This window comes from Pongo pygmaeus, chromosome 15 (assembly GCF_028885625.2).
Source record: "Pongo pygmaeus isolate AG05252 chromosome 15, NHGRI_mPonPyg2-v2.0_pri, whole genome shotgun sequence".
Lineage (NCBI taxonomy): Eukaryota > Metazoa > Chordata > Mammalia > Primates > Hominidae > Pongo > Pongo pygmaeus.
The window spans coordinates 88,906,008-88,931,846 of record NC_072388.2 but is presented as its reverse complement, the minus strand read 5'-3'; the positions used below and the strand labels follow the sequence as shown (position 1 = coordinate 88,931,846).

Sequence of the window (25,839 nt, the reverse complement as noted above, 5' to 3'; positions counted from 1 at the left end):
ACTATGGGCATGTGCTACTATGCCCAGCTAGTTTTTTAAAACTTTTTTGGAGATGAGGTCTCACTCTGTTGCCCAGGCTGGTCTTGAACTCCTGGCCTCAAGCAGTCTCCCACCTCCATCTCTTGAGTAGCTGGATTACAGATGCAAGCCACTGTACCTGACTATATGGACATTATTTGTAGTAGATTCCACAATGCTGTTAAATTTGTCTATATCTAACAGGTACTTGGGAAGAATAATTAAATGAACAGAGAAGTGGTTTAGAAGTGACAGGTGACTTGGCATTTGTGTGCAAATAAAAAGTAAATGTACATTTGGCCCTCTATATCAGCAAGTTCCATGTCTGTGGATTCAACCAGCTGAGGACAGAAAATATTTTTTTTAAGTTACATCTACACTGAACATATACAGACTTCTTTTCTTTGTCATTATTTCCTAAACAATATTGTATAACAACTCTTTACATGCCATTTACAATGTATTAGGCATTATGAATAATCTAGAGATGATTTAAAGTATACAAGAGGATGTGCTTAGGTTATATGCAAATACTACAATATTTTATAGTAAAGACTTAAGCATCTATGAATTTTAGTGTTCATGGGAGGTCCTGGAACCAGTCCTTCATGGATACCAAGCCATGACTATATTTATATATTCAGTCACCTTTTGACAAAGCTTAATGGCAATATTTCTTTTGTGAGTCTGAACAAATTTTCAAGAAACTACAAAACATTCCTCTAATATCAATTTCTTTTATTCAAAGATGTACTAGAATATTATTATGTTAAGATAACTATCTTAGTCCATTTGTGTTGCTTTAAAGGAATACCTGAAGCTGGATAATTTATAATGTAAAAGGGTTATTTGGCTAAAAATTCTGATGGCTGGAAAGTTCAAGATTGGGCGTTTTGCATCTGGTAAGGCCTCAGATTTCTTCCACTCGTGGTGGAAGGCAAAGGGGAGCTGGCATGTGCAGAGATCACATGGCAAGAGAGGAAGCAAATGAAAGAGTGGGGAGGCGCAAGGCTCTTCTTAACAACCAGCTCTGGTGGGAACTAATAGAGTAAGAACTCACTCACCCCCACCCCCAAGAGAGAACTTTCATCTGTTCATGAGGGTTCCACCCCCAGGACCCAAACACCTCCCATTAGGCCCCACTTTTAACACTGGGAATCAAATTTCAGCCAGAGGTTTGAGGGGACAAACATCCAAACCATAGCGGTAGCTGTAGGACCTTTTACCCCTGCCTTCTTTAAATTGTATATTATATGTAACTGAGCCACAGACTGAGAGGTGGGTAGAACATTCACCAAGCCTTTTCTTGTTCCTAAGAACAGTGAAAATTCAAAGAAGGTACACTCTGTAGGAAATCGGTATTTCCCACCATTGCTTATGTAAATCTTAAGCAACCTTATTTTAAGGTGAGTAGATGAGTGAATGGATAGAGAGAGAAAAAAAAAAAGAGAGAGTGAGAGAGTGAGAGAAGTCATAGAAACTTGCTGTAGGTTTTTCACCTGGATGAAATGAAACATCACAGATGGTTTCTCACAGATGATCTCTTGGCTTCCTTTTGTAGGAGTTTCTCCCAGGGCAGTGCATTCTTTGTCCATGGTGTGGAAAGAGTCAAAGTCACTATATCAAAATGATCGGTATTCTATAACATATTTGAATTTAGACCATCTCAACATATGCCCCACATACATTTCCCATTGTGCTTCACCCTTAACAGAAACAAATAAGACAAGGTAGTATTTGAACCTCTCAAGGAAGAGTTTATAATGCATTGAATAAAGTCTTCACAGATACCAATATTTTATTTGTCCCTCTGGCACCCAGGAAGTTTTTCAACACTCAGGCAATGCATGATTGTAAGATTCATGTTAGGTAAGAAATGTGCCTTTCTTTTGTAAAGTAGAAAAAAGGTGCTTAAAAGGGGAAGTGGGATTAGAAAACCAGTATCACTCCACACAGGTGCTCTTGAGCAAACCAGTTTTTGGGAGGATTATAAATAGAAGTCAAAGTTCTGTTAATTGATTATAGTAATACTACAATGCTTGTGTAACCCTAAGCATACATGCTCCTATGTTTAATGCTACTGATCTTGGTTGTAGACCCAGATTTGAAATTATTTTTGTTCAAGTGCATGCACACTTTCAACTTCATACTTTTACTCTTTAATGAAGGAAAATTTAAGACAAGTAAAATTTAGAACAGATTTTATATAGTTGATAGTAGAATTCGAAAATATATTAGTTCCAGGCCAGGCACAGTGGCTCGTGCCTGTAATCCCAGCACTTTGTGAGGCTGAGGTGAGTAGATCACCTGAGATCAGGAGTTTGAGACCAGCCTGGCCAACATGGTGAAACCCTGCCTCTACTAAAAATACAAAAATTAGCCGGGCGTGGTGGTGCATGTCTGTAATCCCAGCTACTCAGGAGGCTGAGGCAGGAGAATCACTTGAACCTGGGAGGCAGAGTTTGCAGTGAGCCGAGATTGCACCACTGCACTCCAGCCTGGGTGACAAAGAAAAAAAAAAAAAGAATATATATGTGCCAAGTCATAAAGTAGACCAAAAATATAAGTAGCTCTAAAAATAGTTTCGATAAAAATTCTGTTGATGGGTAGAGAGTGGATTTTGGAGAAACTGAGATTTTTGTGTATCTCTAAATATGGGGGTTGATGAAGAGCTCAGTTATTCAGCCTTTTACTTCTTTTAACAAGGACTTATTGAGGCAACTGTTACTTGCTTACATTGAGCTAGGCAGTTGGGGATATGGCGTGAAATAGACAATTTTGTTCTGTAACATTAAATGGCAGAACAGTATCAAGTAAACTAAACCAGGGATAACAACCATATAATCACCAGTTGTTCTAAATGCAAAATAAATAAATAGGGTAATAAGAATGCAGAGTAATTGGGATAGTCACTTTAGGGCACCTGCGGAGACCACAAGAGAGGGTGACATGTGTGTTTGTGATTTCTGTGGTACCACCCATCAGTGGACCTGATGGACCATGGTTCTGACTTCTATCCTTTCCCCATTTTATAGATGGGGAAGATGAGATGCAGAAGCACAGTAATTTTTCATGAGGCATCTATGTAAGTGGTTAAGTGAGAATTCAAACCCAGGTGGTCTGACTCCAGAGTTTGTATTTTTAACCACTATGCTGTACTGTCCCACAAGTAATATTAGTTTCATTTTAGTGAAATAACCAAGATAACTACCAAGCAAACTAACCCCAAAGTCTGCTCTTAACAGCTACACTAACTGCCTCTCAAGAAGTCGTAGAACTTATAGACTGACACAGCTGGTGTGTTTTTATCACTTTTTTTCTGTGAAGTAATTAGTATTTATTTTTTCCATTTTATTTAGATTTCATTATTTTTCAACTAATTGTAAACCACCTTCAAAAGAAAAGAAAAACGGAAGTGAAGTCTCAGTTTAGGATCAATTTGAAATATTCTTAAGACTCTTTTAATATGACATCAGTTAACTTGAGCACCTTCATCTGCCTATGCAGTCCAGTATTCAGGAGAATGCAGTTCGTCTTAGTCCCTTTGAGCTGCTATAACAAAACTTCATAGACTGGGTAGCTTATAAACAAAAGAATTTTATTTCTCACACTTCTGGAGGCTGAGAATTCCAAGATCAGGGCACTGGCAAATTCAGTGTCTGGTTAGGGCCTGTTTCCTGGTTCATGGAATGGTGTGTCACATGGTGGAAAGGAGCAAGGGAGTGCTCTGGGGCCTCTTGGGCACCAATCCCATTCATGAAGGCTCTTCCCTGTGACCTACTCTTATGAAGGCCCCACCTCCTAATACCATCACATTGGTGATTAGGTTTCAACATATGAATTTTAGGGAGACACAAATGTTCAGAACATAGCAGAGTCATACAGTAAATACTAAGGAAGGTATACTCACAATGTTTAGAATAAATGGAAACTGAAAAACTATTAATAGGCCAAATCTTAAAAGAGGATATACTAATGCTGACATGCGTACCCACACATATATCTGGCATTTCTGATAGAACAGGTTTGTTCTGGAGGGTTTATACATAATGAATTTTGCTAAAAGTTTTCTGTAACATCCCTGTGTTGTAATAGGTGGAGAAGCATCACTTTTCTCTTTTTATAATTAGGAAATGCAGGCTTATAAGGTTATACTCAGAGTGAGTCAAGTTGAATATTGGGTAATCTTGAATCATAAACCTTCCACACCCTCCTTTAAAAATTATTGTCTCCATGAATAATAATAGGAACAAGAGTCTATATGAGCCCAGCAGTGCAAATTAGCCTACAAATTAACTTGGTTTGGCAAAAGTAAAGTATGCTCTTAGTCTTCTTCAAAAATACTTATTCAGATATATGTGAAAGAAAATTATGGTATATATTTGTACGTAATTGAATTGTTTGGGGTTTTTTTTGTTTGTTTGGTCCTTGATTTTTTTTTTTGGAGGGGTGGCATGTTTATGTTTTTTTTGTGTAGCTTACCATAGCCAGATAAATTAAACGCATTGTAACTCACTGAAAAATGGAACAAATTTAAATCGAATAAGGAATATGGTTTTATAGGATTATAGCATAGTTAATAATATCACTAACATAAAGAAGAAGTGTCAGGAAAAGAACAATAACACAGGCTATGATACTGAAAGGAACCAACATCTAGAATAGCAAAAGTGATAAAAGGAAAATAATAGGAAATGACCTAAATTTCATAAAAGATGTCTTTCTAATGCCTTTAAATATAAAAGAAAGAAGTAAGATCGAGTACACTAAAAAGAAAAATAGTCATATGATGTAAGAGTTTGTCCACCAGAGCTTAACAAAAACAGTGGAGAACAGAAAAAAAATGGGCTAAATATTGAATACAATAGCAGTTTAGTAATGATCAGAGGACAGGGAGATGGGGGGATCATGTCTTGGCAAAAGAATGGTCAAAAGAAGGCAGAAAGTACATTTTGGGTTAATTCAAACAAGGTAAAGTAACAGAAGAAAATAATACCAAGTAGACAATGTTTTAAGATAATGAAATGTATAGCCTAATGTGATGCGCATTGCTTAGCAACAAGCAATTAAAAAAAAGAATGAAAAAGGAACTATGGAAAAGAAGAAAGAGACATGTGTCTTGTAAAGTGGTCAGAAACAAGATGAAAATGAGAAGAGCCAAGAAAGAAAATGAATTTAGACCTCAAAGAAGTTTGAGATAAATGACCCACATTTGTTATTGTCTCTTAGGTCAGTTTTTTTAAAAAGTTAGATACTGAATTATAATAATCATTAAAATAACTGCTCAAAGCAGAGATATTGATTGCTATGTAAAATGTACTCCATATTCTTTATATATAAAGCTGTGAAGATATATTTAGATATTCATATAATTGAATATTTTGAGAAAATATATTTTAATACAGTATGATAAAACAAATCTATAAAAATGATTTAAATGTGATTTACAAGGGCATTTGGAGATGATTTTCATCTTTTATTTTCTTGTTTTGGATATGGATTGTTGCTTTATACATCTGTAATACTTTATTGTAAATATTTAAATAGTGGGTAGCATCTGACCTGTTTGTAAAGTTCAGAAGTACCTTTATATAAATAATAGCTTCTAAAGGCCAGTAGACTCATTTAAAAATAAGCAAGTAAATTAATTCATCCCATACCTGGCAGTTAAAATAGAATGCATTTGCATTATATGGCTTTAGATTTGACTTTGTAAAAAAATTGCAATACAAACCCCACATACCACAACTACCACAGGGGTCATCTAATGAAAGGATTATTGTCTCAAAACATTGCTCAGATCATCTTTTAGTATGTCCCACCTGCAAGCTAGAATTTTTCTCCTAGTCATCTGTCTTTTGAAATCATAGAGTCTCAAACCTTGTTTTTTCCCCTATCCATTTGAGAAAATGACCAACGTTCTGTAGCGTTGGAAAGAAGGTACAGATTTAATAACAAACATGGAAACAATTGAACAAAAGTGGTAATAATCAGGCTTTTATTATTGAGCTTTGGGACTTACATGTTATTACTCATGATAAAGCTTCACAGTGCTTCTTCCAATCAGAGTTCTTACTGCTCAGTGTTTTGAGGTTGAGAGTGGTAAATTAAAGTGTGCAGTGCCTCTCAAAATAGTTATCCAGTGTCTTAATATATGAAGGGGTGCCTTTTGAGATACTCTGATTTGTATTTAGGATTTACCCATTGCTAAAGCTGATGACTTTTAATTAAAACAGTAGATCCAAACAACTGCCAAACCCTTTCATGGAATAAAATACCATATTTTAGTAAATCTGAGACACCATTGATTCTAGGGGCACCATCATATTATGTACCACTAGTGACAGAAAAAGTTCTGCCTGTTAAACTGTGACACACTGCTAAGATACCAACAATTGCAAGATGCTTTACAAATTTAGAAATTTTTAAATTGTGAAAAATGGTGTTAGAGAAGCAAGGAAATAAGATCATGTGCACCTTCGCCACCTTGTTCTGAATTATCTTTAGATTTCTTATACCCAGTACTAATCCTATCCAGTGTACTTTATTCTGCCCTTTTAGAACCTCTCTCTTCTTGGCCCCATTACCCGATTTCATTGCATGTAACCTTGACTTCACTCAAAAATACTTCTGGTTGGCCGGGTGCGGTGGTTCATGCCTGTAATCCTACCACTTTGGGAGGCCGAGGCGGGCAGATCACAAAGTCAGGAGTTCAAGACCAGCCTGACCAACATGGTGAAACCCCGTCTCTACTAAAAATACAAAAATTAGCCGGGTGTGGTGGCACACACCTATAATCCTAGCTACTCAGGAGGCTGAGGGAGGAGAATTGCTTGAACCCAGGAGGCAGAGGTTTCAGTGAGCTGAGATTGCACCACTGCACTGCAGCCTGGGCGACAGAGCCAGACTCCATCTCAAAAAAAAAAAAAAAAAAAATACTTTTGGTCATCAACTCTGAAAGTAGATAGTACTGTGACTATCTCAGTCAAACATGCCTCTGACCTATCCTAGCCTTACGAGAGGATGTAGACATCAATTGTGGATAGTCCGTGGGCTCATTCTTGCCTTGTAAGCAGGATGTAGACATCAGTTCATGAAGACCTGGTCCTACAGCCATTGTAGAGCTTCCCCATTCAGTGTTGGTTGGGCTTCTACCAGGAGCCTGGCATTGTGCAGGTGCCCTAGGTTACAACACTGAACAAGACATGTCCTGCAGGCAAGGAACTTGTAGTCTGGGAGAGTAGATGCCTAAATGGGGATTGGAATTCACTTAACTTTAGCCATGACAGGCAGCGCTGCCAAGAGGTAAAGTTTCTCTTCACTGCTTCCTTGATTTACTGTCCCCCCTCTTTTTTCTTGTGACCCCCAACTTAACCCTTCATAATATCAAACAAATGTAATCTGCCTTGCATTGCACAGAAGCCTATCAAGAATTCTCTACAAATGGACTATCTGAACCCATGCACATGTTGTTTTGTTTTTTACTTTTTTAAAAACACATCTTACATACATAATCATGTGCATATTTTGAATAGAAATTTCCCCAGTCCTAATCAGCTACCCAAATGGGAATAGGAATAACTCATTGTAATGGTGATGTTTGACCCTGTCTTGGAGATAGCATGTCCAAGAGGCCCAGCACCCTCTGACCTTAGGATATGATCTAAATACAGCCTCATCTGTTTAACGGAACCGTCTCCTCCTCCTCCTCCTCCTCTTTTTGTCCCTCCTCCTCGACCACCACCACCACCGATGCTAGTAATAGAACCCATTCTAGGCCCTGCCTTCTCTCTAGCTCTATCTCAGCCAAGCTTCTGGGAAAAGTAGTCTGCTTGTTGTTTTCATTTCCCCACAGTCTCTACTTCTGAACTCAGTACAGTATGGCTGTCACTTCTACCAGCTCCACTGAAATAATTTTGCTGTGCTCACCAACAACCTCCCAGTTGCCAAAAGTAACCTTCACCTTTCAGTCTCTGAATCCTTTTCAACATTCAAACTAATGACCTCCTTGAGATGCCCTTTTCCATTGGCATCTGACACTGATGTCTCTTGGGTTGAGTCCGACCTTTAACAGCCAATGCTTCTACTCGCCCTTGGTGAATGGTGCGCTGCCTGCATGCCCTTTCCAATTTTCTCTTCCTTACCAGTATACTTCTCTGGGATATTTCACTCACAGGCTCCACTCCCACATGGAGGACTCCCAGTTCCATTCCTTTAGCTCAGCTTGGTTTTCTCAGTGTCTCACCCCTATCTTCAACTCCTACTGAACCTCTTTCTCTGGGTATCCTCAATGACCCCTCAAACTCCAAATATTCTAAATGGTTTATATTACCTTTAACCTGCTGATCCTTCTCCTTTTTTGTGTAACTTTCCTTGGTTCATGATACCACCATTTACCCAGTTACCCATAACTGGAACCTCTAAATCAACCTCTTTTCTTGATCACTTATAACCAACTGGTCACCAAATTCTGTCTCATCTACCACCCCGATCTGCCTCCATTTTTTTCCACCTCAACATTCTTGACCCATGCTATCTTAGTTGGCTGTAACAAAGTACCTCACAATTGTGTGGCTATATGGTTTGGCTCTGTCCCCACCCAAATCAATTCTTGAATTGTAGGTTCATAATTTACATGTGTCATGGGAGGGACCTGGTGGGAGGTAATTGAATCATGGGGGCGGGTTTTTTCCATGCTGTTCTCATGATAGTGAGTAAGTCTCATGAGATCTGATGGTCTTTATAAAAGGGCAGTTCCCCTGCATGGCAGTTCTTAGTTGGTGGAATAATTTGTCTGTTTAATTCTGATAACGAACGAGACTGTGGCTTGCTAACTAGTTACGTGACCCCCAAGCAGTCAGCATCCCCCAACTTCTTAGAGGGACAAGTAGCATTCAGCCACCTGAGATTGAGCAACAACAGATCTGTGATGCCCTTAGATGTCCAGGGCTGCATGTGCACTAGACTGGCGGCGTTCTGCCCCCGTCCTAAAGATCTGTGGAACTTTGAACTTGAGAGAGATGATTTAGGGTATCTGATGGAAGAAATTTCTAAGCAGCAAAGCATTCAAGAGGTGACTTGAGTACTCTTTTTTTTTTTTTTTTTTTTTGAGACAGAGTTTTGCTCTGTTGCCCAGGCTAGAGTGCAGTGGCACGATCTCGGCTCACTGCAAGCTCTGCTTCCCGGGTTCGCGCCATTCTCCTGCCTCAGCCTCCCGAGTAGCTGGGACTACAGGTGCCTGCCAAGGCACCCGGCTAATTTTTTGTATTTTTAGTAGAGGCGGGGTTTCACCGTGTTAGCCAGGATAGTCTCAATCTCCTGACCTCTTGATCCACCCACCTCGGCCTCCCAAAGTGCTGGGATTACAGGCGTAAGCCACCGCTTACGACCAACTTGAGTACTCTTAAAAGCATTCCACTTTATTCGTTCACAAAGATGTGGTTTGGAATTGGAACTTATATTTAAAAGGGAAGCAGAGCATTAAAAAATTGGAAATCTGCAGCTTGACAAGTGCAATAGAAAAGAAAAACCCATTTTCTGGGGAGAAATTCAAGCTGGTTGCAGAAATTTGCATAAATAACAAGGAGCCAAATGTTAATCACCAAGACAATGGGGAAAATGTTTTCAGGGCATGTCAGAGACCTTTATGCCAGCCCCTCCCATCACAGGCCCAGAGGCCTAGGAGGAAAAAATGTTTTGTGGGCTGTGCCCAGGACCTTGCTGCTTTGTGCAGTCTCAGGACTTGGTGCCCTGCATCTCATCTGTGGCTAAAAGGGGCCAATATACAGCTCAAACCATTGCTTCAGAGGGTGTAAGCCCTAAGCATTGGAGGCTTACATGTGGTGTTGGACCTGTGGGTACACAGAAGTCAAGAACTGAGGTTTGGGAACCTCTGCCTAGATTTTGAGGATGAATGGAAACACCTGGATGTCCAGGCAGGGGTGTGCTGCAGGGGTGGAGCCCTCATGGAGAACCTCTGCTAGGGCAATGCAGAAGGGAAATGTGGGGTTGGAGCCTCCACACACAGTCCCCACTGGGACTAGTGGAGCTATGAGAAGAGGGCCACCATCCTCCAGACCCCAGAATGATAGACCCACTGACAGCTTGGATTGTGTACCTGGAAAAGCCACAAACACTCAATGCCATCCTGTGAAAGCAGCCAGGAGAGGAGCTGTACCCTGCAAAGCCACAGGGGCAGAGCTTCCCAAGGCTGTAGAAACCCACCTCTTACATAAGTGTGTCCTGGATGTGAGACATGGAGTCAAAGGAGATCATTTTGGAGTTTTAAGATTTGGCTGCCCCACTGGATTTAGGAGTTGCGTGGGGCCTGTAGCCCCTTGGTTTTGGCCAACTTGTCCCATCTGGAATGAGTGTGTTTATCCAATGCCTGTACCCCCATTATATCTAGGAAGTAACTAACTTGCTTTTGATTTTACAGGCTCCTAGGCTGAAGGGACTTGCCTTATCTCAGATGAGACTTTGGACTGTGGACTTTTGAGTTAATGATGAAATTAGTTAAGACTTTGGGGGACTGCTGGGAAGGCATGTTTGGTTTTGAAATGTGAAGACATGAGATTTGGGAGGGGCCAGCGACAGAATGATATGGTTTGGCTGTGTCCCCACCCAAATCTCATCTTGAATTTGTAGCTCCTATAATCCCCTCATATCATGGGAGTGACCTGGTGGGAGGTAATTGAATTATGCGTGTGGGTTTTTCCGGTGCTGTTCTTGTGATAGTGAATAAGCCTCACGAGACCTGATGGTTTTATAAACGGGAGTTCCCCTGCACAAGTTCTCTTGCCTGCTGCCATGTAAGATGTGCCTTGCTCCTCCTTCACCTTCCACCATGATTACGAGGCCTCCCCAGCCATGTGGAACTGTGAATCAATTAAACCTCCTTATAAAGTACCCAGTCTCGGGTATGTCTTTATCTGTGACATAGACTAATACTAATACTAATTCCAGTGTGAGAATAGACTAATACAGTGGCTTAAACAACAGCAAAATTTATTTTCTTACAGTTCTGGAGGTTAGAAATCTGAGAAAGCAACAGGGTTGGTCCCTTCTGAGCTCTTTCTCTTCGGCTTGCAGATGGCTACCTTCTCTCTGTGTCTTCACATATTCTTCCGTGTGTGTTTGTGTGTGTGTGTGTGTGTGTGTGTGTGTGTGTGTGTGTCCTAATCTCTTCTCATAAGGATACAGTCATATTGGATTAGGGCTCACCTGCATGACTTCACTTAAATGTAATCACCTCTTTAACAACCCTATCTCTAATTACAGTCACGTTCTAGGGTGCTGGGAGGTTAGGACTTCAGCATATGAGTTTTTGGGGGACACAATTCAGCCCATACTACCTGCCTTCATTTTCTTATGAGCTTATTGCTCACTCTCCCACTTTGTTTCCATACCTCCAGTATCATCTGCATTCTGACATATCTTCCATATCACCATCGGAGAGGTTATTCTGAATTCAAATAGCAGCGCAGTACTCTCCCTGCTTAAAGCCTCGGGTCAGTGGAGTATCTACCCAGACCCCTACACAAGGCACTCTTTCCTACTTGCACTGTGCCCCACTCATGCGGAAGTATTTCAGCTTCCCTAAAGGCTTAGACCTGCACCTCTGTGCCTTTGCGTGTGTGGCTTTCTGGGTCTGAATGTTCTTAACCCTGCCTCCCTTTGTCTTATCAACTGAATTGTTTAAGACCCAACGTAAGCGGCCAGGAGGAAACATGGCAAATAGCAATAGAACAAATGGAGAGAAACTGTTGAATTATTATATGAGAAGGCATCTTGTTCATAAGAACACAAAGGAAAAGAATATGGTAATGTAAATTAGGCTGTTACAGACATTTGTCATTCTGTGGAGCCCCTGAAACTTTCTTAAAGGGATGGATGATAAAATTTACATCTTCCTTTTCATCAGTTACTTAGCCATCAGTTCAGGGCCCATCTCTCCATATGTAATCACTGCCTAGCCTTCCCAAATCGGAGCCCTGTCATAGGGCTGTGGTGGGATCCGGAGAACCCACTCTCAGCAGTCTGTGTTCTTTAACCCTAGACACAGGAACAATGCAGCTCTTCCCCACCTTTTCTGAAAAATGAGTACAAATTGCAAGAAATGCAGCACAGATTGTACGATGTCAGTACATTAGCAGTGACATGGGAAATCTGATGGAGTCAGGGGGAAAAGGTGTAAATTGCAGGATAATATCAAGGGGAGGTCAGTATGTTAGTAATGCAGGGAATATGATGGACTTAAAGAAAAGGTGTAAATTACTGGGTAATAGAAAGGAGAGGTCAGTACATTAGTAACATGGGAAAACTGGCAGATTTGGGAGGAAAAGGTGCAAATTATAGGATAATGCAAAGTAGGGGCATCACTGTAAAGATGAGCTTACCTCATACCAGGAGACTGGTTGGCCATACACACTCTGGCTACAATTTTCAGTATTTTTCTAGTTCTGTCTCACTGTAGATCTTTAAGTCTTTTACAATCATTAATTAAATTTCTTTAAGAGCTCTTTAAGCCTCCTTAAGTCATTAAATTTCAAGCTAATATTACAGAGAAAAATTATTGTCCCTGCTCAATAGAAAAAAAAAGTCAGAAAGATTCCCCTCAAAACTTCTGAATGCCTGAACCTACCAACCTCATATGTGCCAACTAACAAATACCCATCTTTTAAAGAATCCTTTGCTGCACACAGACACACGTTCCTCCAAAAGGCTCTGTAAATATGACTGATGTTTGTGTGTTCAAGACAAAATTAAAGCAGTCATATAATAAAATATATCTAAATAAATTTTTTATTGACGTATAACATATGATGGGAACCTGTTCTGCACAGGCCTCTCTCATTTCCACATGGTTTATGAGTGAGGCACTCGCTGCCCTTCTTCCCAGAGTATCTTTTCAAGGATGTTTTTATAGAGAACAGCCTTCAGAGACAGAGATAGTGTCTCCCTCCGGAGCAACGGAAAAGCTTGCTTACTGACCATTTAAAAAGATCCTGGGCTAGGTGCTGTGGCTTACACCCGTAATCCCAGCACTTTGGGAGGCCCAGGTGGGTGGATCACCTGAGGGTCAGGAGTTCGAGACCAGCCTGGCCAACATGACGAAACTCTGTCTCTAGTAAAAACACACAAAAAATTAGCCGGACATGGTGGCGTGTGCCTGTAATTCCAGCTACTCGGGAGGCTGAGGCAGAATCACTTGAATCCGGGAGGCATAGGTTACAGTGAGCCAAGATCGCGCCATTGCACTCCAGCCTGGGCAACAGAGGGAGACTCTGTCTCAAAAAATTTTTTAAAAATTCCTGGTTCCATAAACTCAAGGTTCTTCTATGATGCAGCCACTTGCACATGCAGGCATCCCTCTGGGCCCAGCTGCATCAGCCTGGAGAATTTGGGGCAAGGACTGACTCAGACGTGCTGATGCTCTTGCTGCTTGCTGTGCCGTGAGTAATGAAGTCCTTCGTTTCTGACCTAGTAGTCCTGGGTCTTCTGCCAGCATCTGTGAGCCTGTGGCATGCGGCAGCTTGCAAGGAGGCTACATCTTCAGATCCTTCACAGTTTTTAATAGTTTCTTCAACAGGGATGGGATGCTGCCAGAGGCATAGCTTTCTGGAAGAAGGATAAGGAAATCATGATCCTTAACAGGACTTGAGGGAAGTCTGTGGGAATTAGTAGCGAATGTATTGATCGAACCGTATGGTCAACCAGGCAGTCATGGTCTGCTTCATTTCCTGTTTATAAGGAGGAGTTGGGGAGGGACTTGCAGTGGATTCACAGATAATTGCCTAGAAAGTGCCCGGGTTGGTTGCTACCTTTCCTCCAGGCAGGAAGACTTCCTCACCAATGAGGTGGTCAGCCCCAGGTCCACCCATTGAAACAACCGTACAGAGATTCATCCTGGGTTGACAAAAGGCTCTACCCTCTTTCAGATAATAGTTATATAGACAGATGCCTATATTGAGTGAGAATGTAGGGAAACTTATGATTTCCATAGGCAGAAACCAGAGAATCATTAGAAGTTTGTTTTGGGAGATGAGTGGTGGGGCATGTAATACTTGTTAGGGAAGCATGGTGAGAGCTGAGCCATCTCAGTCCAGTCCCTTCTGCACTCTTGTCTGCCAACTTCAGACCCACATGGAGATAAAGGTCTCAAAGATTTTCACAGGGTTTAACCAAAACTAAAAAATCCACATTTCAAGACCCATATTTGAAAGAAAAATATTTTGAAAAGCAAGAGAATGAGAAATGAAAAGTTCAGGAAAGTGATTACTTAAGAAGATGTGGCACAGGGCTCAGATCAAGAAGGAACACAGCGGGAGCTATGGTTTTTTGTTTTTGTTTTTGTTTTTGAGACAAAATCTCACTCTGTTACCCATGCTGCAGTGCAGTGGCACGATCTTGGCTCACTGCAACCTCCACCTCCCGGGTTCAAGCGGTTCTCCTGCCTCAGCCTCCCCAGTAGCTAGACTATAGGCGCCCACCACCATGCCCGGTTAATTTTTTTTTTTTTTTGTATTTTTAGTAGAGATGAGGTGTCACCATATTGGCCAGGCTGATCTTGAACTCCTAACCTTGTGATCCACCTACCTTGGCCTTCCAAAGTGCTGGGATTACAGGCATGAGCCACCGCTTCCAGCCAGCTATGGTAATCTTGTTAGTTTTCTAGTTCTGACATTGGGGGTGAGTTCACAAGTTTTGGTTTTATTATGCTTCATGATATACCTATTAGTTACATATGTTCTTTTGTATGTATTAACTATTACATATTACATTTTTGGGATCAGCTTAGGGACATTTATAATTGGAATTATTGAATTGCTATGAGTCATATAACATCTGTTGGATTCTTATATGGCTTTAGTAGAGTGGAGGATAGCGTCTTCCCGTAAAAGCCCTGTAATATCAAACAAGAATGTCTGACAGGAAAATGGTGTATCTCCCCACCTTCCTGGGAGAAATACTGGAGATGTTCAAGGTTTTACCTTTCTTAGATAGTAGATAGATCATGAAATTATTGCAGACTAAGTGCTCCAGTATTTTCCTAATCTAAGATTATTTTAAAATTATTTTAGCTTAATGTCTAATTCTAGATACAGTTAATTTTCATCAGTTCTGAAAACAGATGCTAAACACCTATGTTTATAATGCTGAGGGGGCATTACCTGGGAATTTGAGACATTTGGGAAGATCTTCTATGTACTCTACCAACCTCACTGTTCTTGAGGAATGAAGAAGCCATCATATTTCCTTTTGTAATTCTGCCTTCCATCTGGTCAGGAGAAAGAAGGACTCTTTAAGCCTTTCTCAGGTGGCAGAACTCTAAGGAGAATCCTGTGCTTTTTGTGTCCCCTGTGAATGTGACTGCAGCTCCTTGCTGACAGCTTAGCCCAAAACAAGGCCTCTGGGGACTCACCAGCCCTTACCACACTTGCAAAGAGAGCTTGATGTGTGGTCTAGTTGTTGTTGGGAGTTAGGACACTAGATTCTTTGTGAGGTCTCTTAGGATGTTGTTGTCATAAATAATACTCTCTAAAGGTTTTTACCACCTACTGTAGACCAAATGCTTTCTGTGCTTTGCTTTATTTACTCTTCACAGCAACCCAAGGTAGCTGTTGTCCCCATCCCCATCTTGTGCTGAGGAAGCAGGGCCTAGAAAGAGGTGAAGTCACTTTTTGTGGCCTCTTAGGCAGAATGCACACTCGGTCCTGTGGATTCTATAGTTCATGCTTTTAACAGTGGCATATCTTTGTCATTTAATCCTTTAATTCTGGTAACATTACATGAGTGTATAGAATTTTTTTTAACCTCATGCAAGTGACAATGTCTTACAGTTGTGATCAGACATTATGTAATAAGGACAAGTGGGTCAAGATCTGTGACCTCCAGGCAGGAGCCCCCAATACATTAGAGATTGCTGAGATTCGACTACCCCCTTTTAAAATGAATTCCATGCTACTACTTTTCAGCAAAACTGTATCACTGATACCGAGATGGTTAATATTTTCTAATAAGCAGGATTTAACATTTTTAAAGTATGAGGAGGAGGAACCAAGTACATTAGAGATATTTTTGTTTTCGTTTTTGTTTTTGAGACAGGGTCTCACTGTCACCCAGGCTGGACTGCAGTGGTATGAACATGCATCACTGCAGCCTCGAACTCCTTGGCTCAAGTGATCTTCCTGCTTCAGCCACCCAAGTAGCTGGGAACACAGGCATGTACCAACAGTGTGCAATCTCATCATCAAGTCAAGTGAATATGGTCCCTGAAAAGAGACTGGCAAGACCAGTAGGACTAAGCTAAAATAAAGGTTTCTCTTGCTGTGATATGGGTTTGTAAGTTGGAGTGGTTTGTACTTCAAATTATGTATATTTAAACCACTGTTACGTATAGGACTATGTGGTCCTCAGAAGGAGTTTATAAAGATACAAAACATTCCTATTAAAAGGAAAGATAAGTCAATTTTGTATGAAATTCCATCAAATTAAGGCATTTACAAGAATACACCAAGATAAAATACTCCGTAGAGTTAAGCAGAAAAACTATAAAAAGCTCTCCTAAAAAGATTGCAACTGGGGGTCCCAGGTCTCTGCAGCACCGAGTGAGTACCTGTCTTCAGGGATGCGGCCAGCCTTCTGTACCTTCAGCCTCCCAAGTAGCTGGGAACACAGGCGTGTACCAACACATCTGGATAATTTAATTTTTTTTTGTAGAGTTGAGGTCTCACTATGTTACCCAGGCAGGTCTCAAACTCCTAGGCTCAAGTGATCCTCCTCAGCCTCCCAAAGTGCTGGAATTACAGATGTGAGCTATATTTCTTTAACATACTAGGATGAGACCTAGTGTGTGCACATTTGTTTCTGTAAGAAAGCAGGTTTGCATAGTATCTTGGTGTCTGTTATGCTCACGAAGGGTATGTCATTTTCCTTCTGATTTATAATTGGTCCCTATGAGGGAAGTCACAGCACTTAATGTGAAATGGGCTTCAAAGGTAGAATATGAAGTGTCTTTATCCTTAGTTTTTGGCTACAGAAAATGTAAATACACTAATCTGGCATACAGAGCACTTAAAACAAGGAACTGCAGCGTAAAGGTAGCCAGAGCTGGCCTCCTCCAGGTACAGAAGGCTGGCTGCATCCCTGAAGACAGGTACTCACTTGGTGCTGCAGAGACCTGGGACCCCCAGTTGCAGTCTTTTTAGGAGAGCTTTTTATAGTTTTTCTGCTTAACTCTACGGAGTATTTTATCTTGGTGTATTCTTGTAAATGCCTTAATTTGATGGAATTCCATACAAAATTGACCTATCTTTCCTTTTAATAGGAATGTTTTGTATCTTTATAAACTTCTGAGGACCACATAGTCCTATACGTAACAGTGGTTTAAATATACATAATTTGAAGTACAAACCACTCCAACTTACAAACCACATCATAGCAAGAGAAACCTTTATTTTAGCTTAGTCCTACTGGTCTTGCCAGTCTCTCTTCAGGGACCATATTCACTTGAGTTGATGATGAGATTGCACACTGTTAATCTATCGGTTAAACAGGTGTTTATTGCACGCCTGTTATGGGCTTAGTTCAGGGTTTTCCCCTGTGCAAGAGACAAAGGAAGTACAGCCCCCAATTAAGAATGGATTGGTTTCCAAATGATTGGGAAGCTGATTCTGGAACCTGGAATGTGGCGCCCAACAATGTAATGAATGGCGCTTAATTTTCCAGGTTTGCCCATAAGGCATCGTTAATCCCTAGTGTGGTTCATCCATACCCTGATGTCTAAGGCTCTTATTAGGGTTGAGATACAAAAGAAAAGCAGGGGGAACTTTCTTCTGCCTTTCTGGGTGCTGAGCTCACCCCTTCTTTAGTGCCCTCCTGCCACAGGGGTTCCCAAAGGTTTCTCTTGCTATGATATGGTTTGTAAGTTGGAGTGGTTTGCACTTCAAATTATGTATATTTAAACCACTGTGTCCTCCACAGTCACCAGCTGCCTCCTCCCTATTTCCCCAACCCAGCAAAACTCTCATTTCCTCGGCGTAGCAGATGTTAGTACAGAAGTATTTTGATTTAACTAATTCATACTAACATGTGCATAACTGATAACTTCCTTAATCTTCCCAGAGACATTTGCATTATTAAAACAAAATACTTATTAAGTGCATATTAAGTCAAGCAAGGGTAGATTATTTAGCACATAGGATAAAGTGAAATAAAAGATTAAGGCCATGCAAGGGCAGTTGTGTTGGGGCTGCAGGATCACGTTGGAGGCAGAACAGCCCTAAGAGGAGCTTGTTCCCTGGGGCTGGCTCTCCAAAGCCTGCCCTACTTCTCATCACTTCTTTCCTTATACTGTTTCTAAATTTATGGATTCTGAAAAAGGCCACACATTAACATGGTGATGGCACCAGCAGAAGCTCCATTGGTTGAGGTGAGGTTTGGGGAGGGCCGGGGATTGGCTGAGGTCATCCATGACTGATTTTAGGTTTGAATTACCAATACGCCAGATAGTAATAAACGTAGGGACTGCCTATATAAGGCAGGGTCGCTGACTAAAGAACAAGACAAAGGTATAGCACCAGCAGTGACCAGAAATCATGGAATCATTCAGCAATTCAGGTCCTATTTGCTGATGGTGAGGCAGGAGACCTGGTTCCTGGCTTCATACTCAGTTTATAATCTAGTCAGGTAAATAGACCTTATGTAAATAATTACACTAAAAACAAGATCAGGCCAGGCGCGGTGGCTCACGCCTGTAATCCCAGCACTTTGGGAGACCGAGACAGATCACTTGAGGTCAGGAGTTCGAGATCAGCCTGGCCAATATGGTGAAACCCTGTCTCCACTAAAAATACAAAAATTAGCTGGGTTTGGTGGCAGGCACCTGTAATCCCAGCTACTCAGGAGACTGAGGTTGGAGTGGGCCAAGATTGTGCCACTGTACTCCAGCCTGGGCAACAGAGTGAGACTCTCTCAAAAAAATAAAAATAAAAACATAGATAAATAAAACATTTTAAAAAATGAGATCATTACACATTTCTCTACCTGCTGTCATAGAAAACCAAAGGACATCATGAATGATTATAGCCCGGGGCCTGATTGAGCTGGAGTGGGGGTGGCTTCTCTGAGGGAGACACGTTTCAGCCTAGACAAGGAGATCAAGGCTGGGTCAGCCAAGCGACGAGGGTGTGGGCCCAGGGCTTAGGAGAACATTTTAGGCAATACGCATGGTGTGCAAGACCCTGGGGAGGAAACACTCTTGGTGCCTTTGAGAAGTGGCTGGTGAATCTTGAAGAGGGAGAACCTGCAGGTGCTGGAGGGGGCCCTTGGAGAGGCCAGGAGGCAGCTTTGTCCCACAGGCCTCGTGGGCCACGTTTTGGGGATAGAACCTGAAAGGCATGGGGTCTGACTTTAGGAATTTTAAGCAGGGAAGCAACAGGTTCTACTGTGTGGCCCTGACCATGCGTGTAATTGGGGCTTGAAGAAGGGAATCTATTATTGGTGAGGGCAATTCAGATCTGAAGGGAACAGAAGGGGCTCTTGCCATACGGTGTCATTTAGGGGTGCCCAGAAGGGCCCCTGCCCAAAAATGTCTTTCCAACCATCCCTGACAGTGTCTAAAATCCTGTCATTGAACTTCATCTCCTTTAAAACACAAGTCCTCTGACAGTCAAGCAGGATCAGACAAAATTGCAGGATAATATTTAAAAATTTTGTCAGGCCAGGCACGGTGACTCATGCCTATAATCCCGGCACTTTGGAAGGCTGAGGTGGGCGGATCACTTGAGCTCAGGAGTTTTAGACCAGCCTGGGCAACATGGCAAAACCCTATCTCAGGCCAGGCATTGTGGCTCACACCTTTTATCCCAACACTTTGGGAGGCTGAGACAGGCAGATCACTTGAGGTCAAGAGTTCGAGACCAGCCTGGCCAACATGGTGAAACCCCATCTCTAGTTTAAAAAAATACAAAAATTAGCCGGGCATGGTGGTGGGCACCTGTAATCCCACCAACTTGGGAGTCTGAAGCAGGAGAATCCCATGAACCTGGGAGGTGGAGGCCACAGTGTGCTGAGATCACGCCATTGCACTCCAGGCTGGGCAACAGAGTGAGACTCCATCTCAAAAAATAAACATAAGCCAGACATGGTGGTGTGCGCCTATAGTCCCAGCTACTCTGGAGGCTGAGGTGGGAAGATCACTTGAGCCCAGGAGGTTGAGGCTGCAGTGAGCCGTGATTGTTCCACTGCACTCCAGCCTGGGCATTGGACCCAATCTCAAAAATAAAAATAAATTTTTTTTAGACCTCCAGCCATCCTTTTCAAATAAAGTGTCTCTCTCTCTCTCTCTCTCCCCATAGCATCTCTTCCCTCTTCAGACACCCAGGACTCATATGTCAGTTTCTAAATCAACACCTGATTTCAAGAGAGGCTTTGTCGGATACAACTTATATGAACTTTATGATGCAATTTTGAATCAGTCTGTTGCCTCTTCCCGGGATATAATGTGTGGCTGATTGTAACTCCAGCTGCTTTAGGTGATAAAAGGGATTTGTTGACTCTCACAGCAGAACCATGCAGAAGTGGGACTGCCTTTGGTGCAATCTGATCCAGCCCCTGGCCACAGGTCTCTGGTGTTCTTTCAGCCTTGCCCTTGCCCCGTGTCAGTGGTGATCTTGAACTGACTCCCGCCAAGGATGCAGCACTGGCTGCAGCGGCTCCCAGCCTCACACCCGTAACCTCACCAACCTGAGCTGAAAGTGCTGCTCTACTGAAGACGGTCATAAGCCCTTGGCTTCTCTCTAAGGTTGTGGGACACCCCTGAGCCAATTATTAGGTCCAGGAGTATCTAATAATCTGAGAACTAGTCACTGAGGGCATCCTGCCGATTGGTGGAGTATAATCTCTGGAGCTGTGGGTGGGATCCTTCTCTCCCAAATCACAGGGACCCTGGAGACCAAGAATGGGCACAAAGTTGAGTCAGCTCTAGGGAAGCACCAAACAACACTGATGCATAGGGATATTTGTATTTTAAGTCTTTTGTCTGTTAATTTAATATTAAAGAAATGTGGCTGGACATAGTGGCTCACGCCTGTAATCCCAGCACTTTGGGAGGCCAAGGCAAGCAGATCACTTGAGGCCAGGAGTTCGAGACCAGCCTGGGCAGCATGAAAAAAGCCCTGTCTCTACAAAAAAAACAAAAAACAAAACAAAAATTATCTGGGCATGTTGACGTGCACCTGTAGTCCCAGCTACTATTTGGGAGGCTGAGGTGGAAGGATCAGTTGAGCCCAGGAGGTCAAGGCTGCAGTAAGCCGTGATTGCACCACTGTACTTCAGCCTGTGTAACAGAGTGAGACCCCATCTGAAAAAAAAAGAAAGGAAGGAAACAAAAGGAAAAAGGAAAGAAAAGGGAAAAAGAGAAAGAAACATGGGCATCAGCAAACAGATGGGAGAGGAATTGTTTTTAGGGTAGACTGTCGGGCCATCCAACAGTTCCTGAAACTTGTGCTTCCTGTACTAGCCTTGCCCATGACACTCATTCGTATAATCACTAATTTGTTAGTATGGCTCAGTTATGCAATTATTTTTGCCTCTGACATACTCCTGTGTTAAAGGGAGTGCATTTGAGCTTGGGTCCAGGACATTTAAAATAGGCTAAGTATGTGGGTGTTGGGGATGGAATTCCATAAACATGTAAATCCTGTTTGTTTAGGACAATTATGCATTATTTAGAACTAGTTATTTAAAAATTAAATAGTGTTCCTCATTGGTTATATTAGGATAATTTTATAAATAAGCTTGAGAGAAGTGGAAGAAGATGCAAATAAAGGTTATTGGTTAAAGAAAAGTTTGATGATCTTTTGTTTGCTATCTTATCTAAGTTTAAAGAGTTTTTAAAATTCAGAATACATGAATTTTCAGTTTTAAAAATATTGGAATGGTTTTTGTAGTTTTTACTTGACTAGTTAGTACAGGCTGTATTGAATTCTTCAGAAATACTTCAAAATCAGGCAAAATATGTAGCATTGCCAATTTTTCATCCTAGGTACTTTTTTTCTCAACCAACTGTATTCATTAATATTCACAGATATATGAACATAAAATGAGCATATGCTCAACAAACATTTATCATGTGCAGGGTGCATCCCCATTGCTGGGGATACGGAGAAGTAGAAGACACACTTCCTTTCCTCAGGGAACAGCATATGATCTCTTTGGGAAGAAAAGCAAATAACATGGAAAATAAAAAGTAGCAGTTCATTCACTACCTAGTGCCAGCAGGCAAACCAACAATGAGTTTAGAAAAGGGGGAGCAGTTGCTGGGGTGAGAGGAGAAAGCCTGCAGAGGATGGGAGAGGCTCAGATGTTGGCAAGGAAGAGGAGAACATCCCAGGTGGTCAAACAAGTTTGCTTTTGCAGTTGAATTTCATTCTATTTTTCTTAAATTATAGAGTATGCTGCTTAATTCCAAGATTTTCTTTATTGTGTAATATTTCCTGTAGAATTGTTAGGAGTTGGTCATATAGATCACTTCTGAATCTGACTATCATCAAGTTGGCAGAGTTCTTAGCTGGCTTTCTTTAACATTGAGTTGTTGGATTATTCTTAGTTTAATAAATTTAGGATTAAACCTAAAATTTTCCATTTCATATTATTTCTTCCCTTTTAGTTATTTCCTGTCCTTTACTCTTCATTTTTTTTTTTTTTTCTACTAAGTCTGTGGACTCCCCTAGTTGGCTGTGAATTCCTTTTGGACAGAGATCATCAACTCCCTGGAGCTTTGGATAGTGCTTGGCACATAGAAGATGCACATTAAATGCTTAGTAAATGTATGGAAACATTTCACATATAAGTAGAAAGAAATAATGCAGAGGAAATTAGATGTAAGTACATACGTATAATTGTAATTTTACTTATGATTTTGAACAATCTATCTTCTTATAGCAGCTTCCTGCTAGTTTTACCTAACTCAGAGCTAACTTAGTCTTACCTTCTCCAGGAGATAAGATTTAGAAACCTACTAAAGTGCTCTCAGACATCAGTTATTTTATAAGTCAGACTTGTTATCTGTGATACATTAACATGTTTGATGATGTGAATGCTCAGATTTTATAAGATCTTTTGTTCCTCTTCTGCATAATTCAGTTCTTTTAAGAACAGCTTATGTATTGTAGTTCCATGTGTGTATTTCAGACTAGTCAGCACAACTAAAATTTGATCATGATTACTAGCTTTTCAAAGTCATCCTTCATTTCCCACCAGGTAGCTTTCTGTCAGAATTCATTTCCCATTTGGAAAATATCTCTCTGACCCACAGTTTTCTGGACACAATTCATCCTTCACATGTGTGAGACTGCCCATTGTCATCAATCCTCAGCTCCTCAGGCGCCAAAAATCCCCTCTATATTCAGAGTGATAAAATATATCAAAAGTGTTACAGGAAAGAAAACTAACAAAAATGTTTAAAAGATTTTTGTCCCAGTGATTTTTCTAATAAAAAATGCTTTTAGTATCTGTTTCTATTATTACTGTTTAAGAAATTAAAATAATAACTGTTACAGTTGAAACAGGATGTGCTTTCTATTTTCTTTCCATCTTTATATAATTAAAAGTGAACTTTGGCAGAGCTGCAATATAATTCAATTCAATTTAGCAAACATTTATGGAGACCCTTCTGCTGGTCCCACAATACCATGGTTTCTATAAGAGCTGGCTTTTAGTTACAGCAAGTGTGAGAGAGTGTGATCCAGATGTGACTGCTGAGGAAACTAAAATTCACTGTGGAAGGAGATTAGGTAAGGAAAGATTCATCCAAGAAGGAATTTCATGTTGAATTTTGGACAAAGAATTAAATTTGGTTTGTGTCTTTGTCTATTTTTTGTTGCTATAACTGAATACCTGAGACTTGGCAATGTATAAAGAAAAGAAATTTATTTCTCACAGTTCTAGAGGCTGGGAAGTCCAAGAACATGGTACCAGCATCTGGGGAGGACCATCTTACTGCATCATAACATGGCAGAAGGCATCACAGGGAGAGATGGCAAGAGCATGTATGTCAGCTCAGGTCTCTCTTCCTCTTTTTATAAAGCCGAGAGTCCTCTCATGAGGGCCCCATCCTGATGGTCTTATGTAATCCCAATGACCTCCGAAAGACCACATTTCTAATCAGTTTATAAATTTGGGGATTAAGTTTCCAGCACATGAAATTTGGGGGACACATTTAAACCATAGCAACTTGTAAAGCGGAATGACATTGCAGGTAAGGGCCACTGGGATTGGGTTCAGCAGGGCATGTACTGATTCTTGGGCAAGGAAGGGACATGATGAGAAAGGTCTTCATCTGTTTGCAGGCTGCAGCAGATACCAGAGAACTAAGTAACTGACCGAGGCTTAAGTGATGAGGTCTTGTTTTTAGGGTAAAGGAGGTAGACATATGAAGGCTAAGTCAAATCTTAGAAAGGGAAGGTCAAATCTTAACACAGAATCAGGTAGCCTCAGTAGCTTATTGGATATTGGGAAGCAATGTGAAGAGAATTGTCAAGGTTGGTTCCAAGGATGGAGAGCCTAGATGAGTAGGGAATCATGGTGTCGTATTAGTATAAATGGATGGTTAGAAAGAGAAGTGTAATAGGCAGAGGCTTTAGAGGATGTCAGTGGATAGGAGGAAAGCCAGAAAAGGAATGTCAGAGGAGAACCAGAACTTACAGTTTCATGGAAACAAAGAGAAGACAGTGTTTCAAGATGGCAAGAAGAACAGAAAAGTCAAGAAATAAGAGGTCTGAGTTTGGTTTTGTTTAGGAGAAGGACAAAATGTTGACCTTTGAGTAACTTTAGAAAAGTAGTGGAAGTGCGTACCAGATGGCAAAGGCCCTGAAAATGGAGAAGAGTTTGTGTTACTGGGGAGACTGTAAAACAAGATCCTTCAGTCACTTCAAGTAATAAACCCCTTGGAAGGAAATTTACTCCTTAACTGACTAGCATTATGTTACAAAATGCCAGTATATTATTAATACCTGGAGATTTAAAATGTACCTGTTTTCACACTGTAACCCAGAAACATTATTTTTACAAACCATTTGGAAATAATAGTTTGATATTCTTTGATTCCACTCTTTCAGAATTTCACTTATCCCTCTCCAAGATTTATTTCTGGGTCATTGATTCAGATTCCAAAACTAGTGTTTTCTATAAGCTTATTTTATGCCTAGTAGAGTTTAAATTCAAACATTTTCTAACAGTAGCAACTGAAATAGCTTCAAAGACATTTTTCACATCTACCTTACTTTTTCTTGGTCGATTATATCTTTTTGAAAACACCCCAGATTGACAGCATGTGAAGTAGTATGCCTATAGTAACAACACAAGCTTTTTAGAATGGTTGAGAAATGTACTTTGGCCTTGTTCTGGTTCCGGAAGACGTTTGTTTGTTTGTTTGTTTTGAGATGGAGTTTTCACTCTTGTTGCTCACTGCAACACTCGGCTCACTGCAACCTCCGCCTCCTGGGTTCAAGCGATTCTCCTGCCTCAGTCTCCCGAGTAACAGGGATGATGGGTGCCTGCCACCACACCCAGCTAGTTTTTGTGTTTTTAGTAGAGACTGAGTTTTACCATGTTGGCCAGGCTGGTCTCAAACTCCTGATCTCAGGTGATCCACCTGCCTCGGCCTCCCAAAATGCTGGGATTACAGGCATGAGCCACCGCACCTGGCCCTGAAGATATCTTTTAGTCCTAAAGAGAGCCAATAAAGGAAAATGTACGTTAGAACCAGAGTCATAGGACCTAGGTTCTGTTCCCTCCTTTGGGGCCTGACTGTGAGGA

The 25,839-nt window shown here is 41.2% G+C and overlaps 1 protein-coding gene across 15 annotated transcripts in view; it reads left to right on the top strand.

Moving 5' to 3' along the window:
* Positions 1-25,839, top strand: part of EFCAB11 (EF-hand calcium binding domain 11) — a 180,771-nt gene that overhangs the window by 67,051 nt on the left and 87,881 nt on the right. The window contains exon 6 of one of the 15 annotated variants that reach the window (XM_054449878.2): positions 22,738-22,995. The exons of 13 other annotated variants lie outside the window; for them this stretch is intronic. In XM_054449878.2, the coding sequence (XP_054305853.1) occupies positions 22,738-22,837 (100 nt within the window). In that variant the 3' untranslated portion in view covers positions 22,838-22,995. Of the gene's footprint in view, positions 1-22,737; positions 22,996-25,839 lie in introns of those variants that run through there. One more of the 15 variants, XM_054449884.2, reaches the window with a different exon arrangement.